Here is a 17,963-nt window from a genome sequence, read left to right on the forward strand (position 1 = left end):
CCAATCAATACACAGCAGGAGAGGATGGAGGCGGGGCTACAAGTTTTTTGTCTGATGTCCGCCTCTTGAAAATGTAGAGGGTGGTAACAGGAAAGTAGGCGGGGATTTACATATAATTGGAGCCACTTGGATTGGTGGATTCTAAATCAAAGTACTTTTTTTGCCGGGAATAATTTATTAAGTATGTTTAGCGTACAGTTGCTTCCATCTAGTGGACTTCTGTCTAAGATGACCAGGAGTGTGTTGTGCGGAACAACATAAGCTTTGAGCAGTAATTTACTTTTTCAGAACAATACCAGAAAATGGAAGTTCAGAATGCTGAAGTTCATTCCGTCGTGGGGTGCACGGTGGCTGCAGGTTTTTGTTCCAAACTGATTAGAAGTCAATTATTGCTGCTAAAGCAGTTATTGTGAAGCAGCATTTTTGTACTTTATTTTAGCGAAGTGGCGTGTTAAGATTCTTAAACCATAATGTCTTCTGTTCGTTTAAAACAATTGTAGTTACCGTTTTAACTGGTTCTTCTTTTTTAACCAGCAGACAACTAACAAAGAGATGTTATGACATAGGAGCCAGCAGTTTATCTCCATATTTGGTCCCGTTTACACCAGGGTGTGTTCATGTTCATCATGAAGTATCTGTTTAAAAACATTTAGAAACAGAAGACAAAAAAAGCAAATAACCGAGAATTACTGATGTGATCTGTGGCAAAATTCATTTGGTTTATTTCTTTAGAAAAAAAAAATAGAATGTAAGAATAACCTGATGTGGCAGAATACAATACAATACAATACAGTTTATTTTTGTATAGCACAAAATCACACAGGAAGTGCCGCAATGGGCTTTAACAGGCCCTGCCTCTTGACAGCCCCCCAGCCTTGACTCTCTAGGAAGACAAGGAAAAACTCCCAAAAAAAACCTTGTAGGGAAAAAATGGAAGAAACCTTGGGAAAGGCAGTTCAAAGAGAGACATCTTTCCAGGTAGGTTGGGCGTGCAGTGGGTGTCAAAAGAAGAGGGTCAATACAATACAATACAGTACACAGAACAGAACAATTCCTCAATATAGTAAGAAATAAAAAATATAAACTTTAGAAGTACAGAGCAGAATTTAACAGTAGATGATATATCCCATAATAAGATTTGGATTTGTGTAGAGTCCTGGAGACCTCATCCTTCAAGCTGCCTCCCCCATTTGGCCATTCCACGGCTGAAACAGTGCTGGGCCAGCCAATCCGATGAAAGGACCCCTGTTTCCCATGATTCCTGCGATCCTCCATCTGAGATGACTTTTCCTTAGGCAGGCAAAGCAACTTGGCGGAATGAAAACATTAACAAGCTGTAAAATTAAATAGGTTATGTTATCTAGTTTCCTCCCACAATCCAAAGACATGCAAGTTAGGCGAATTAGCCCTACTGTGTGTGTGTGTTCACACTGTGATGGTCTGGCTTTATCCAGGACTTTGTTCTTGCCCCTCATCCTATACGACAGCCTCCAGATTCCTTGTTACCTTGGTTTAGAAAATGGATGGATGCAGGGCTGTATTTTCCTATAGGCTAAATAGGCTTCAGCCTAGGGCCTCAAGATCAAGAGGAGCCTACATTCAAATTGTTAGCAAAATTTTATTATCTCTCATGTAATTTACAAACTTAAAAATGGAAGGTGAAAGGGCCTCATAAGTGGAATAGCCTAGGGCCTCTTTTCATATAAATCCAGCCCTGGATGGATGGTTCTGTTTTCAGCAAAGATTGACTTTTTTGAGTAATTGTTTAAGCTCCAACTGCTTTAGATCTCTATAGAGTTGCATTTTTGATGTATGACCATTTTGAGCTCCAGATAAATGATGTTACAATTAAGGCATACATCTTAAAGAAACATGTGTTGATGTATATAGGAATGTTCTCAAAAAGGTACAGGAGCTTTGGAAGGATATTCATTTTACCTGTATTAATTTTCCCAGCAAATGTAAGATGTAGGGTAGACTGTTGTCATTTTCTTTGATTATTTTCCATATTACTACAAAATTATGTTTAAAAAGAGTTTTATACTTTTAGATATTTAAACTGTTTTGATATATCAATGAATACTTATCCAGTGTAGTCTGACATGCCACAGAATTCACAGGAGAGCATGCTCATATTCAAATTAAGTTTGCCACCAGGGATCTTGTCAGATTCTCCTAGCAGGTTTAAAACTAATGGTAGAGATAATTGTGAGTTTGAAATGTAAAGCACCATATCATAAAGAGATGTTTTTCTGTACAAGCCCTTCTCTATTGATCCCATTTGTCTCTGATTGCTTCCGGACATAAATATTGTAGCAAAAGATTCAACAGCATTCACAAAAAAACATTGTTGATAATGTACATCCTTTTCTGGTTCTGCACTCTAATCCGAAAGAGTCTGATTTCATATAATTAATACACACTGAAGCTTCTAGAGTACATTGGGGTTTACCCCGGTGGACGAGAGGGTAGCCTCCCTTCGCCTTCGGGTGGGGGGACGGGTCCTAACTGTTGTTTGTGCGTATGCACCGAACAACAGTTCGGAGTACCCACCCTTTTTGGAGTCCCTGGAGGGGGTGCTAGAGGGCATACCTTCTGGGGACTCCCTCGTTCTGCTGGGAGACTTCAATGCTCACGTGGGCAATGACAGCGAGACCTGGAAGGGCGTGATTGGGAGGAATGGCCCCCCTGATCTGAACCCGAGCGGTGTTTTGTTATTGGACTTCTGTGCTCGTCACGGATTATCCATAACGAACACCATGTTCAAGCATAGGGGTGTTCATATGTGCACTTGGCACCAGGACACCCTAGGCCTCAGTTCGATGATCGACTTTGTGGTCGTGTCGTCGGACTTGCGGCCACATGTCTTGGACACTCGGGTGAAGAGAGGGGCGGAGCTGTCAACTGATCACCACCTGGTGGTGAGTTGGCTTCGATGGTGGAGGAGGATGCCGGTCAGGCGTGGTAGGCCCAAACGTGTTGTGAGGGTCTGCTGGGAACGTCTGGCAGAGCCCCCTGTCAGAAGTAGCTTCAACTCCCACCTCCGGCAGAACTTCGACCACATCCCGAGGGAGGTGGGGGACATTGAGTCTGAATGGGCCATGTTCCGTGCCTCTATTGTTGAGGCAGCTGACCGGAGCTGTGGCCGTAAGGTGGTCGGTGCCTGTCGTGGCGGCAATCCCCGAACCCGCTGGTGGACACCGGCGGTGAAGGATGCGGTCAAGCTGAAGAAGGAGTCCTACAGGACCCTTTTGTCCTGTGGGACCCTGGAGGCAGCTGATAGGTACCGGCAGGCCAAGCGGAATGCGGCTTTGGTGGTTGCTGAGGCAAAAACTCGGGCGTGGGAGGAGTTTGGGGAGGCCATGGAGAATGACTTTCGGACGGCTTCGAGGAGATTCTGGTCCACCATCCGGCGTCTCAGGAAGGGGAAGCAGTGCAGTGTCAACACTGTATATGGTGGGGATGGTGCGCTGCTGACCTCAACTCGGGACGTTGTGGGTCGGTGGGGGGAATACTTCGAAGGCCTCCTCAATCCCATTAACATGCCTTCCAATGAGGAAGCAGAGCCTGGGGACTCAGAGGTGGTCTCCCCCATCTCTGGGACTGAGGTCACCGAGGTGGTCAAAAAACTCCTTGGTGGCAAGGCCCCGGGGGTGGATGAGATACGCCCGGAGTTCCTCAAGGCTCTGGATGTTGTAGGACTGTCTTGGCTGACATGCCTCTGCAACATCGCATGGACATCAGGGACAGTGCCTCTGGATTGGCAGACCGGGGTGGTGGTCCCCCTCTTTAAGAAGGGGGATCGGAGGGTGTGTTCCAACTACAGAGGGATCACACTCCTCAGCCTCCCTGGAAAAGTCTATTTAGGGGTCCTGGAGAGGAGGGTCCGTCGGATAGTCGAGCCTCGGATTCAGGAGGAACAGTGTGGTTTTCGTCCTGGTCGCGGAACAGTGGACCAGCTCTATACCCTTAGCAGGGTCCTGGAGGGTGCATGGGAGTTTGCCCAACCAGTCTACATGTGTTTTGTGGACTTAGAAAAGGCATTCGACCGTGTCCCTCGGGGAATCCTGTGGGGGGTACTCCGAGAGTATGAGGTACCGGCCCCCCTGATAAGGGCTGTTCAGTCCCTGTACGATCGGTGCCAGAGCTTGGTCCGCATTGCCGGCAGTAAGTCGAACCCGTTTCCAGTGAGAGTTGGACTCCGCCAGGGCTGCCCTTTGTCACCGATTCTGTTCATAACTTTTATGGACAGAATTTCTAGGCGCAGCCTGGGTGTTGAGGGGGTCCGGTTTGGTGGGCTCAGGATTGGGTCACTGCTTTTTGCAGATGATATTGTCCTGTTTGCTTCATCAGGCCGTGATCTTCAGCTCTCTCTGGATCGGTTCGCGGCCGAGTGTGAAGCGGCTGGGATGAGAATCAGCACCTCCAAATCCGAGACCATGGTCCTCAGCCGGAAAAGGGTGGAGTGCCCTCTCAGGGTTGGTAGCGAGATCCTGCCCCAAGTGGAGGAGTTCAAGTATCTCGGGGTCTTGTTCACGAGTGAGGGAAGAATGGAGCGTGAGATCGACAGGCGGATCGGTGCGGCATCTGCAGTAATGCGGGCGTTGCATCGGTCTGTCGTGGTGAAAAAGGAGCTGGGCCGCAAGGCGAAGCTCTCAATTTACCAGTCGATCTATGTTCCTACTCTCACCTATGGTCATGAGCTATGGGTAGTGACCGAAAGAACGAGATCGCGAATACAAGCGGCTGAAATGAGTTTCCTCCGCAGGGTGTCTGGGCTTTCCCTTAAAGATAGGGTGAGAAGCTCAGTCATCCGGGAGGGGCTCAGAGTAGAGCCGCTGCTCCTCCGCATCGAGAGGAGTCAGATGAGGTGGCTCGGGCATCTGATCAGGATGCCTCCTGGACGCCTCCCTGGTGAGGTGTTCCGGGCACATCCAACCGGGAGGAGGCCCCGGGGAAGACCCAGGACACGCTGGAGGGACTATGTCTCTCGACTGGCCTGGGAACGTCTTGGGATTCTCCCGGAAGAGCTAGAAGAAGTGGCCGGGGAGAGAGAAGTCTGGGCATCTCTGCTCAAGCTGCTGCCCCCGCGACCCGACCTCGGATAAACGGGAGACAATGGATGGATGGATGGATGAAGCTTCTAGCATACTATATATTAACTTAATTTATGCAGATATATTAGGGCTAAACCAACATTTATGCAATATAGTAAACAGATAACCTAATTCAATTCTGTCAAATGGCCTTTTCTACATCCAAAGATAGTAAAAACTCTTGAGAGTCAGATTTTGTAGGTACAGTAAATGTATTACACTAAGCCAGTGCCAAAATTTGGAGACTAAGTGTCTGTCTTATTAATTCCAAATTGGTTTTGTGATTCTACAGTGGGAAGTACTTCTTCATTTCTTCCAGATAATACTCTCACTATTACCTTAAAATAATTTTCAGAAGTGAGATTGGACAGTATTATGTACATTGAAGCAAATCTTTATTTTCCTAGGAAAGATGGTAATTGCTACTTGGTACAATGTTTTAGGCAGAATTTTATTTTCCTTAGCATCTCTAAACAGTAAAAATAATGAAGTTAACTTAGTTGAAAACCTTTTATAAAATTGCACTGAATAGTCTTTCCATTCTGCAGCATATTTATGACATCTTATATTTTTGAAAGTCTCTTGGGCTTTTAAGCTCTTCTGCATTGACAGTGTTGAATAAAAGGCTCTTCTATTGTAGCAGTTTGCTGTTGGTATGTTAAAGGCTGATTGATCATTTGTTTCTAGGAAAAAATAAGCCATATATTTTATGTATAAAATGTAATACTGTGTTTAGTTTAGTTCTTCCACGTGTACCGCCTTAAACTTTATTTTGTGTTAACAAATCCTCTGGTGCCATTAATATAAATGGAAAAATATCTTAAGGGTTCCCTAGCTCCAAACATTAACCCAATTTGTACTCAAAACAAACCCCAATATGAATGTTAAATGCAACCTATCTCCATGTTACAACAGAAAAATAAGCAAAAATCGAACAGTAGTAAATACATTCACACAAACTTCACACCCAATTATAATTCTAACTTCAAGATAAGGTAGTTATTTCAAATAAGAAAGACAGAATTTTTGAGGTAAGGAAGACAAAAGATATGAGATAAGGTTGTTATACTCACCAATAATAATAATAATAATACATTTTATTTATATAGTGCCTTTCCCACAGAGAGTAGTGACATGTTGCATGTTGATTAGCACATGCAAGTTAGAATTTTTCTGTACTTAGTACACATCACAGTATTGATCCTATCAATGGCTTTGGTGCAAGTTCTTTTCCCAATGGTCTGAGCGCCCCTCAAATTCCACAGTATGTACTCAAGGGGTGACTAAAAGGTTTTGAGCCCTAAACTAATAAGAAACAGCAGAAACAAGTTACATTTTTCAGTGTAATCCCTTGACCATTAATACTTACTGTACAACATGAACACAGCTTTTTTGCCTTGCCTTTTTTCTTTGGTGAAGCATGTCACACAGAGGTTGCCCTTCAGATAGCAGAATAGATCCAATATAGGATCACAGGGAGCCAGAGACTATTCCAGCAGCATTGGTTACAAAGCAGGAATTATTCCTAAAAGAGACACTGAGGTTAATTGCAAAATATACTCTACATATACAGGGGTGGCACACTGGCGCAGTTATAGCACTGCTGCCTCACAGCAAGGAGACCTGGGTTTGCATCCCAGGTCCTCCATGTGTGGAGTGTGCATGTTCTTCCCATGTCTGTGTGGGTTTCCTCTGGGTACTCCAGTATCCTCCCACAGTCCAAAGACATGCAGGTGGATTGGTATTTTCTAAATTTTCCCTAGATTGTGGTTGGGGTGTGAGTATGTATGTGTGTGTGTTTGTCCTGCTATGGACTGGCACCCCATCCAAGGTTTGTTGCTGCCTTGCACCCTTTGCTAGTTGGGACAAGCTCCAGCAAACTTCCGCGACCCTGTTCAGTACTAAGCGGATTAGAAAATAACTGACTCTAGATATACAATATGAAGGGAATAAAATGATGCACTTAATGTCAAAACTAACAATAAAATGGCAGAAATAAAACAATACTCAGCTATGGATATGGGAAGGACAAAGATAGAATCTTTGAAGTTCTTAATGTAAACTCTAAAAAGAAATAATATTTATCAAACATTATTCATACACAAAGAAAAACATTAATTTATTGTTTAAATATGAATGTTGAGATTGAAGAAGCATGCCAACACAGATGACAGGAACGTAATTCCATAGAGTGAGTACCAGGTAGTTGAGTAAGCCTGCATGCTCTCATCTGAGTTTTGGATAAGCACACAAAGACCAGATTTTGGACTGATTCTAAGTCTGTAAATGAGCATTAGTATCTTCAGGTGAATATTTAAAAGATAGGAAATCATTTTACTGATGGTTAACTGTGAGTTTATAAAGTGCATGCAGTCATAACTTTGAGAATATTAACATTCTTAAGTTTTTGTAATAGTGGAATTATTATTCACATATGCCATACTCCATTCTAGGAGAGTTTTTCAAGTGGAATTTCTATGTTCTCCCTGTGTCTCCTCTTATTTTGTCAAGTATTCTGCTTTCCTCCCATGCCTCAAAAGATGTGTATCCTGTTATTGCCTTCTGATTCCTCTTCTTCAGATTTGCCTCTAAGCTTTACTATTGAATATGTCATCCTCACCATCGGTCATTGTGAGGAATCTTGGCATGACTATGGACTCCTCATGTTTATTCATCAAATATATTTCTTCAATGCCACAATCATGTTGTTTCTTTCTTCATAATAGTCAGAGGATTTGACTCTTCCTCGCTAATCATGTCACGCAACTCCTTGTTCAGCCATCGGATCTCTCTAGGTAGTCTCTACTGGTGGGGCTTCCTTCAAATGGTATCCATCCTCTCCAGCTCTTCCAGCTGCTTGACGGTTGTTCCCTTTTACACTTCTACTATTCCTCCGCTTCAGCCTCTCCAGTGGCTTCCTGATGCTACAAGCATCCTGTTCAAAACTGGTTCTGCTCCTTAATATCTCTAGTATTTGGTTTTGCCTTATATCTCTTCAAGAAGTCTCCATCATGCCTCTGACTGTCTACTGACCGTACCTCCTCTTACCAGACGTGGGATGGCTCAAAAATGCTTCTCCGTACTTGCTTGAAGGATGTGGAATGATCTCCTTTTGTCTATTCAAACTGCACCCAACTTACTCATGCCTAGGCATCTTTTGAAAACATTACATATTTTGGAACTGCTTAGTTTCACTTCCACGGGATAGCTACTATTGTACTGACAGAGGGTTTAGGAGTTTGATTTCAGTCTAGTGTCTAGTTGCAGAAACAGTAGTAGTAGTAGTTTTTTCTTGTTGCTCTCTGTTACTTCCTATGCTTGCACCTTCTAATCATTCTTGTATGTACAGTATAATAACTTGCTTTTTAAGTCGCACTGGACAAAGGCGTCTGCTAAATAAATTGACAATAATAAAAATAAATTGGCTTAGTAAGAAAGTGTGGATGAATTTTTGGGCTGCCTGTCTAGCATTTGTTTTATCGTTACACCCAATGTTTCCTAGAGTGATTTAATCTCCCCTTGACCCTGTCATATAAAAAACGTATTCATATGAACTGACGACCTAACACTTAGCTGATGAATACACGCAGGAACTGCGCAGGGTGGGATCTTTCACTTCTAAAAACGCATTTCACAAATCACTGAGAAATGACCAATTTACCACCTTTAATGACGCACACGTAGCAACGACGCAGCCACAATGCAAGAACGTAATTGTCCATGCGCGCGCGCGCGCCCATGAACTGCACATGCGCAGTCCAACGCCGGCGATTTGTTCATCCCCATCATCAGAAACCATGGAGTCTTACGATGTAATTGCCAACCAGCCAGTGGTGATCGATAACGTAAGTATACAAGCTTTGAAGACTTATGAATAAGTATGGACTACGTAGGAAATCGTTAGCAAGCTTATTTAATTTAATACGGAAGGTCGTCTGACTTCCTACTGCAGCTTTTCTTAGCAAGGGTACTGCCGGCCGCTTCTGTCATCATCTCAGTAGCCGCGCCCGGTCTGTCAGGACAATGTAACGGCAGGACTGCTGCCACCTTGGCTTTTGACTACGGAAGTCATTATTTAATGGTTAGGTACCGCCTCCTTTATCTGTTAAACACAGCGTGACAAAAGTTGTATTTGCATTCTTTTGTCTGATCCAACCTAGCAAAGACAAAAAGATCATACAAAGTATGCCTTTTAGAATGGTTAGAAAAACAGGCTACAGTCACCAAGAGGAGGCGGGCTTATCCTCATCACGCAGAATCCCATTTGTTACCAGCCTTCAGTTGGCTTCACGTGAATTTTTTGTATGGCTAGATATCGGTGAATGGAAGAAGACCTGCCTCCGATGGGAGGGCCGCCACCGATCATTAGTCAAGTTTGCACATACGATGTTTCAGCTTCCTCAAAGCAAATCTCGGGAAGTAGGGAAACTGCAGCTACACACTTCAGAGTAGTTAAGAGATTTTTTTTGTAACCTCAGCTTGTGCATGTCGCTTTTGTTGAGTTACACGCTAGGTGGTGTTTTATCCTATTTATTCCTGTACATTCCAGCTTTGGAGAAACGCTAGGAATAATTAAGATGCATTGTACTGCGGTAGCACCAAGTTCTGGTATCAGAGAGCTCAAATGGCCACTGATTGTGACTTTAATCTACTAACCTACCTCTGAACAGGAGGGACCTATAAACATCTTTCAATAATCCAAACCACCAATTTATTTGCTTGGTTTTAAGTAGAAAAAGAAGGAAATATTTACAGTAGATGTACTTAGTATCTTGCCGCTTATTTATTTTTTATTAAAAGCTAAAATGTTTCAAGGATTTCCTGACGAGAGTAATATAGCTATTGCCTCGCCGACTAGTCCCTACTTATTAGGGATGGGCGATACCACTGTTTTTGAAATTGATACTGATACAAGTATTTTATGTGTCAGATTTTCGATACTGATACCGATACTGAGTATTTTTTTGAAAAGCTTAGGAATTTGTTTTCAAAAGATGATAGTGTTTAGAATGGCTAATATTAATGGGCCAGACTGAATTTAAATGAAGTAATATCACAACACAGTATTAAGGTCACCAAAACAAATTTATTACAAAATTTATATTGATGGAATTGGCGATTCCAAATTGGCCCAAGTGTGTGCTTGGTGTGTGTGTCCTGCGGTGGGTTGGCGCCCTACCCGGGATTGGTTCCCTGCCTTGCGCCCTGTGTTGGCTGGGATTGGCTCCAGCAGACCCCCATGACCCTGTGTTCGGATTCAGTGGGTTGGATAATGGATGGATATTGATAGAATGAACATGGCATGTCATTTTCTAACCTGTTTATTCTAGACAAGGGTTATGGGAGGGTGCCGGAGCCTATCCCTTTTGTCATAGGATACAAGGCAGGAGCAAACTCTGGACAGGGTGCCCATCCATTACAGGGCAAACACACACTATGGCCAAAGTACCTTTTCCAGTTCATTAACCTGCGCATCTTTGGACTGTAGGAGGAAACTTACTCAGCCACAGGGACAACATGCAAACTCCACACAGGAAGGATATGGGTAGCAAAGAATGAACATACAAATGTAATAACAATAATATTAACTTTTACATTTTCATAAAGATTTGGATATTTACGAATGTACTTAAACTGATCTCCTTAGAACACTAACATTTACAAAAAAAAAAATTCCCACATTTGCATTTTCTATTACATTCTGCCTTTGTGTTTTATTGAGAAAGATTTTGTCATATTAGCTTTACATTTAGTTAAGTTTCAAATTTGTATTTAGAAAATATAATGCTGACATTTTTACGCTTAATACAATTTTGCCTCTACGAGTGCAAGGCAGGCACAATCCCTGGACAGGGCGAGAGCCCATCACACGGTGAACACACACACACACACACACACACACACACACACACACACACACCAGGGGCCAGTTTAACATCAGTCTACCTACCCTGCGTGTCTTTGAACCGTGGGAGGAAACAGGAGCACAATACAATTTTAACAATACAAAATTAAACAGAAACATTATATTTTATTACACTAGATACTGTTACTAATGCAATTAAAGTACTTTTAAATCCACTAAACTTGCAAAATAATTAATATATTTATTAACATTTACTCAGGCCCTTATTTTTTGGAAAGAGACTACTTTTAGAGAGTTTTAATCTTCAAATTAGGCACAGTAAGTAATTTTCCATAGTGTTAAGACTATTTAACATTCTTATTTATGTATATTCGTTGTACTGTACCCTTCGTTTTAGTTAGCAGAAAAAACAAACGGACACAACTCGTGACAAAATGCTCCGACAGTTTTATGCTTCACTATTATGAGTCCTCCATTATGCTAACAACGTGCTTTACGTTTCATAAGTATTAATGAGTGATAAACGGTAAAATATTTTACTCAACTATACTTCAGTAAATTCCCTTCTACATAATCCTGCTAGCAGCAGAGTTACCTGAATAACGTCTCATGCATCTTTGAAAACTTCCTGCACCCTCCCTTATCTGGCATTGATTGCAGCTAAATCGCCAGGCTTCAGACTTGCATCGCTTTGATGTTTTACAAACGTCTTTCTGCTGAACTGCATGTGTGCATTGTAACTGTTTAAGTGGGTTGATTGTTTTGCCACTATACTGTTTTTTCTTCTCACAAATATTGCATCGGGCGGCTGTATTCTTTTTCCATCTGTAAAAAGTTAGCAGCATCCAACTAAGCTCTCGGTCTGCCATTGGCGTACAGTCTGCGCTTGAGCAAGTGGTGTGGGTTTATGGCGCTACGTGACAACGTGTCTGCTCATTTCAGTACGTGAGCACGGAATGTGTGTTAATACAGTAGTAATCGATATTTTTGAATGGTACTCGATACCAAATGAGTACTGCTTGAGTATTGAAGTTTCGATTACTGTGGTATCGATCATCCCATCCCTACTACTTATTGAAACACAATGTTACATTAACATGTAGACAGCTGCAGGGGATACAAATTCAGAAACTGCAATTTCAGTTTATTTTTATTAAACACACTTTCACTTATGAGCCACTTGGTAGGCATGCAGTGTGGTGTAGTGACTAAGGATTTGGACTTCAAACCCTGAGGTTGTGAGATCAAAATCCTGCTACTGACATGGTGTGGCCATGAGAACTCAAATCTCCTGCCTGAGTTCCAAATAGAAAAACGTAACCAACTGTATATCAAATGTTGTAAGTTGCCTTGGAAAAAGCAGGGGTGCATATGGTAGTCTGCTGGGCTAGTAGCTTTGGAAACCTGTTAGTCCAGGTATGCTTTCCAGTAGCCCAACTTTATAAATGGGGTGGAGGTAACTAGCAACTCTTATTTGTGAAGTCTGCTATACACGAATGTAATCACAGATGGCACCTTGGAAGAGAATACCTTTATCAAATATGTAATTTTTAAAGGATTATATCATGTTAACGTGTGGTCTTTTTTCCAATGTACACAAAAATATTTTATCAAAAATTAACTGAAATACTGCATTAATATTGTATTCTCAGATTGTTTTCATATCTAATTTAGATCACTAAATCTAGCTTCTCTCTCAAAAAATCCATCCGTTTTTCACCTTCAAAGTTATTCTGAGGTGCAAATGTCCTTTACAGTGTCAAAAACCTTTAGCTGATCTCAGCCAGTGATTTATGTGTACAGCTTCATTAAAATTTGCCACACTTGGACCATTAAGTGGATCCACATGTTAGTAAAGATGACATTCTGGCCTAAAAAAAGCACGTTCACTGTCACACTGCTGTTTGAAAGCATGTTCAGAACATCAGTTTTTGGGTTAATAGGAAGGAGCATTTTCACAACCTCCAGTATACAGTACATGTTAGGGGCCCAAAGTACAAATTAGTTAATAGTGAGCATCATATTTTGTGATTGCATAAAGCAAAATCTATTTGCAATGAGATATAGCCCTCTGATTTCAAAAAGTCAATGTCCATTTTCTAAAGCTGAACACTTGACAATTTGTGACAGGAACATTTTGGAACATTCAGGCCATCAAATGTGATCAACAAGCTGTTGAATATTTTTGATCATTTTCTTAGATATAGCAGACCGTGTCAGTTGAAAAGTGCTCTTCACTAAAGTGACTCAGTTATTGATTTTGAGTGACTCATTTCATAAAAGTAACGCTGCACTGCATCAGCATTTGCTACGTACTGCTGGGTGACTAGTACAGTAATCAGTCTAATGTTACTGTGTTTTCTCACCTTGTTTTAAATGTGATTTCTGTATGCTCTCTGCATACTGCATGGTACATTCTCCATCTAGTCATCACTACTTTGCAAAATATCCTCCACTGAAAAAGTTCTTCTCAAAGTCAAAGTGAACTTTATTGTCATCTCAACCATATACAAGTATACAGGTAGATGAAATTGCGAAGCTCAGGGTCCACAGTGTAACAACATGACGTGCAAATAATAAATCAAAAATAGAATTAAAATTTAAAATGAAAACACAAACAAGACAAGACATTGTGCAAAGACAATGTTTGTAATAATATTTGTAGTGAGAAGTCAAGCAAAATGACACCTTTTATTGGCTAAATAAAGATTGCAATATGCAAGCATTCGAGGCAACTCAGGCCCCTTCTTCAGGCAAGATGTGCATATTGTAATCTTTTTAGTTAGCCAATAAAAGGTGTAATTTTGCTTGACTTCTCACTACATTCATAATGGCTAACACGGTACAACACCCTAGTACTACTTCCAATATTTGAAAAGTTATTTTTGTGATAATGCTGCTTGTGAACATGATTCCTTTAACTTATAACTGATATTAAGTGCATAGTGGAACAGTTTGCCTTGTCCTATTCTCTTTTTTATTATTACTTTTTATCATTGTAATAGATGATGAGAGGATACGATTTAGTTTTGGCCACACTGCTTCAGATGCTTTACACTTAGTGCTATTGTTTCTCTTCCTTACTTTATAGACACACAATTCAATGTCACAATTTCACTATACTGCTCACTAGTGTTGTGTGTGGGCAGACCCATTAACCAAAAGCAGCAAGGCAAGGATGAGTGTAATATTCTAATAAGTGGGTGATGTACATGATGAAGAGATGCACTTCAAATATTTTTGCATGTCTTCTTTGCACTTGAATGACCAGTTGCTTTGTTTTAAGCCCTTTGTTCATCATTCAGGCACTCATATAACCAGCCTCACCTCGAAATTCACCATTTAGGGCACATAGTGCCGCATCCACATTTCCAGATAGTTAGAAAAAATTCTGTTTGCAGCATATGGCGAAAATCCAATGTACAGTATGTGGGCACATCTGATGTCATTTTTTCTGTGTTGTGTTCAAGTATAAAACAGGTTTTAGACAGTTTTTTCAACAGTCTGGAACACTATAACCAGCTGTCTTTAAAAGCGACACCAAAGTTAAGATCGTACAGGAAGATTTGGATCTCTTGTTTTTATTAAATTGTGCTTGATTCAGAAAATATTGGATGGACTAAAGATCTGAAACATAATAGTCTGGCTAACTTTGTGAGTTTGTAGTTTGGTTGCCTGGAATAGTACTCCAGGGTGTCCAGACCACTACTTTGTCCACCCCTGATAAAGTTGTTAGCCAGATAATAAGTAATAATGAGCCCAATATGCTTTACAATAATTACAATTATAGTATTAATATATTACCGTAATCCAACATAAACATAATAGCAAAACATAAACAGAGATGCAGTATATTGTAAAGGCTGACTAGTCTAGTAAACAGTCTAATGTTACTATGCTTTCTTTTGTACAAGTTGGTTTTAAATCCAAATTCCAAATCTCTGTGGTCATCCACATTCTGAAAAAGATCATTCATTAGGGAAACAACAAGTTTCATTTGGATACAAGACAAATGAGAACAGATCCATTTTGTGTGACGTTGCATCCACTCCAAGGCAGGCTAACTGCCTCCAGAATGAGAACAGAAGAAAACTGAAAAGACTTATGAAATGAAACGAGTGAAAAATCAAACAATATTAATACAGTTAATTAAACAGTAATGTAAGAGCGCAGTACAAAATAACTTAAGCCGCAAATCTAACAAGAGTAGGAAAAGCTCCACAGTTTTAATATACATGCTGTGTTTACATGTTGCATCATTGATTAGCATTTGCAAGTAAGAATTTCACTAGACTCTTTACATGTGATAATACTGACCCTTTAAAACTATAACATTTGTGGATCATTCCTGAGTTGTGCTGGAGTGTGACCATAGGCCTCCTACAGTAGTTTTATTTTTTCACTGCCTTGTAAACAGACCTGCACCTTGAGATCGTAATTTACACCCTGGAGTATACCCATTAATAAGTTCTGTAAGGGAACAAGGGGCAGGGGCTAAACCACTTATGACTTCATGTGAAAGAAGGCTTTAATCTGAATTTGGAAGCCAGTGAAGTGATTTAAGACCTAAAGTTACATGGTCATTCTTGTTATTTTTATTATGATCCTTGATACTGCTTTTTCACTTAACTTTAGTGTAGTAAGTGAATTATTTGAAGTGCCTGATAGTAAATCTTTACAATAGCCTTCCTATGACAAATAGATAAACCTTTCAAGGGACCATCTTAATTTTTCAATATTTGTAAGGTGGAGAAAGCAAGTTTTTATTTCTTATTTTATTGATTTTATTGTAATCATTCCATACAAATAGATACATTTTTACAACAAAAAAAATAGGATTGAAAACAAATCCACCCATACCCCTGAGAAAGAGAGCATGGCCAACAGACTAAAACTTAAAAATAGTAAAAATAAATAAATTGAAGAGTTTAATAGGTGGATACAGATAAATGGAGAAGAAAAAGAAATAGGGAGAGAATCTACTTCCTCAGTGCTTTAAGAGCTTATTCTAAAATATTATTGATTAGATCCTGCCAGATTTTGAAAAAGTTTTGCACAGATCCTCTAAGTGAGGATTTGATTTTTTCCAATTTCAAATAATATATAACATCAGTTACCCACTGACTTAAAAGAGGAGAGTTAGGATTCTTCCAGTTTAAGAAAATAAGTCTGCATGCCAATAGTGTTGTGAAGGCAATCACAGTTTGTTTGTCCTTCTCCACTTTAAGCCCATCTGGAAGAACACCAAACACAGCTGTTAGTGGATTAGGAGAGATTGTGACACCAAGGCTGTCTGAGAGGCACTTAAAATTTTTTTCTGTGCAGGCACAGAACATGTGACCCAGTAAGGCTGGAACTTGATTGCAGCGTTTACAGGTTGGATCTTGCCCTGGAAACATTTTGGACAATTTCAAGCGAGACAGATGTGCTCGATATATAATTTTCAGCTGAATAATTGTGTGCTTTGCGCAAATGGAGCTCGAATGAATTCTCTGCATTGCTACCTTCCACTCCTTTTCTGATATGTTGAGTGAAAGATCCTTTTCCCACTGTCCTCTTGGATCTTTGAAAGGGAGGGACTGTAAAATATTTTTATACTAGCAAGCCCGCGATTCTCGAAAGAATCGCAAATCCAAGAATGGCAATCACTTTCTGTTCCCTCCGATATTTGGAGGGATGAAATATCATGAAGGGTGGGTGCGTCCTGGAAAAGTTCAATTAATTAAATAAACATATTTGTACTAAAGCGTTTTCTTTTTGGAGCTGTGACTCATCTGGTTCTGGTGTTTTAGAAGCGCGTTGTAGGCGCCTTCGTTTATTGTTTTTATCCATGCAGTCTCTTTTTTGTTTTTCTATGGCTGTGTCGTCAGCGAGAAGTCGTTTGCTGACGGCGGCAGATTCGCGTGCTGAAGTGACCATGGCAGCGGATCCGGGCATGGAGGGCCACATTACTAAACGAACGTGGTATATGCGGTGGTGTGGGCGATCGCGTTCGGGCGGCTGTACAACCTGGCGTGCATTGTGTTTATCCATACGGGCTCGTTTTGTATTTCCATTAGTTGAGCTCTTTCATTGTGGAGCCATGACGTCTTTGCTTCTAGTGTGTCTGACGTGCGTTGTAGGAGCCTCCGTGTATTGTTTTTATCCATGCGGTCTCGTCTTTGTTGTCTGGAGCCGTGACTTCTTTGCGTGTGGTGTTTTTGAAGCACGTTGTAGGAGCCTCCGTTTATTGTTTTTATCTATGCAGTCTCGTCTTTGTTGTTCTGTGGCTGTGTCATTAGGTACTGTTAGGAATCATAATTGAACTTACTTTTAATACTGAATTACCGTCATGTGATCCAAATATGCCACACTGACTGCTGGCACAGTGGATTAGAGCAAGTTTAGTTTACAGGTTGTGTTGTTTGGGTGCCACCTACTGACTCTGGGAAGCCGCTGCGTTTGACTCTGGGGCGCGTTGTGGGAGCCTCCATTTATTGTTTTTATCCATGCAGTCTCATTTTTGTTTCTCTGTTACTGAATGATCGTTATGTGATTCAAACATGCCACACCGACTGCTGGCACAGTGGATTAGAGCAAGTTTAGTTTACGGTCTCGTTTTTGTTTCTCTGTTACTGAATGACCGTTATGTGATTCAAGCATGCCACACAGACTGCTGGCACAGTGGATTAGAGCAAGTTTAGTTTACAGGTTGTGTTGTTTGGGCGCCGCCTACTGACTCTGGGAAGCCGCTGCATTTGACTCTGGGGCGCCGCGGCGCAGTGCGCATGCACTTCGGTGTGTCCGCTGTGCATAAATTAAACTGTCGTTTAGTAATATAGATATTGCAGAAATGCTGGCAGAGTCCTCGAGACTGAGCAATATTTTTTCCAGCATAGAGGAAGGTGGGAGATGGGGAGATGGGGCAGGTTCTGTTTGACAAAGTTTCTAATTTGAAGATAGTGAAAGGAATGTGTTGCTGGAAAATTAAATTTGGAATGTAATTGTTCATAGGATGCAAA

The 17,963-nt window shown here is 41.1% G+C and overlaps 1 protein-coding gene across 1 annotated transcript in view; it reads left to right on the forward strand.

The window, feature by feature from the left end:
• Nucleotides 1-8,823: 8,823 nt before the first annotated feature.
• The window catches only part of LOC114647173 (alpha-centractin), a 47,222-nt gene continuing 38,082 nt past the window's right edge, over nucleotides 8,824-17,963 (forward strand). Inside the window, exon 1 of the mRNA XM_028795739.2 lies at nucleotides 8,824-8,941. Within this exon, the coding sequence (XP_028651572.2) occupies nucleotides 8,846-8,941 (96 nt within the window). The 5' untranslated portion in view covers nucleotides 8,824-8,845. The remainder of the gene's footprint in view (nucleotides 8,942-17,963) is intronic.

Source organism: Erpetoichthys calabaricus, chromosome 2, assembly GCF_900747795.2.
Source record: "Erpetoichthys calabaricus chromosome 2, fErpCal1.3, whole genome shotgun sequence".
In the NCBI taxonomy this organism is placed as follows: domain Eukaryota; kingdom Metazoa; phylum Chordata; class Cladistia; order Polypteriformes; family Polypteridae; genus Erpetoichthys; species Erpetoichthys calabaricus.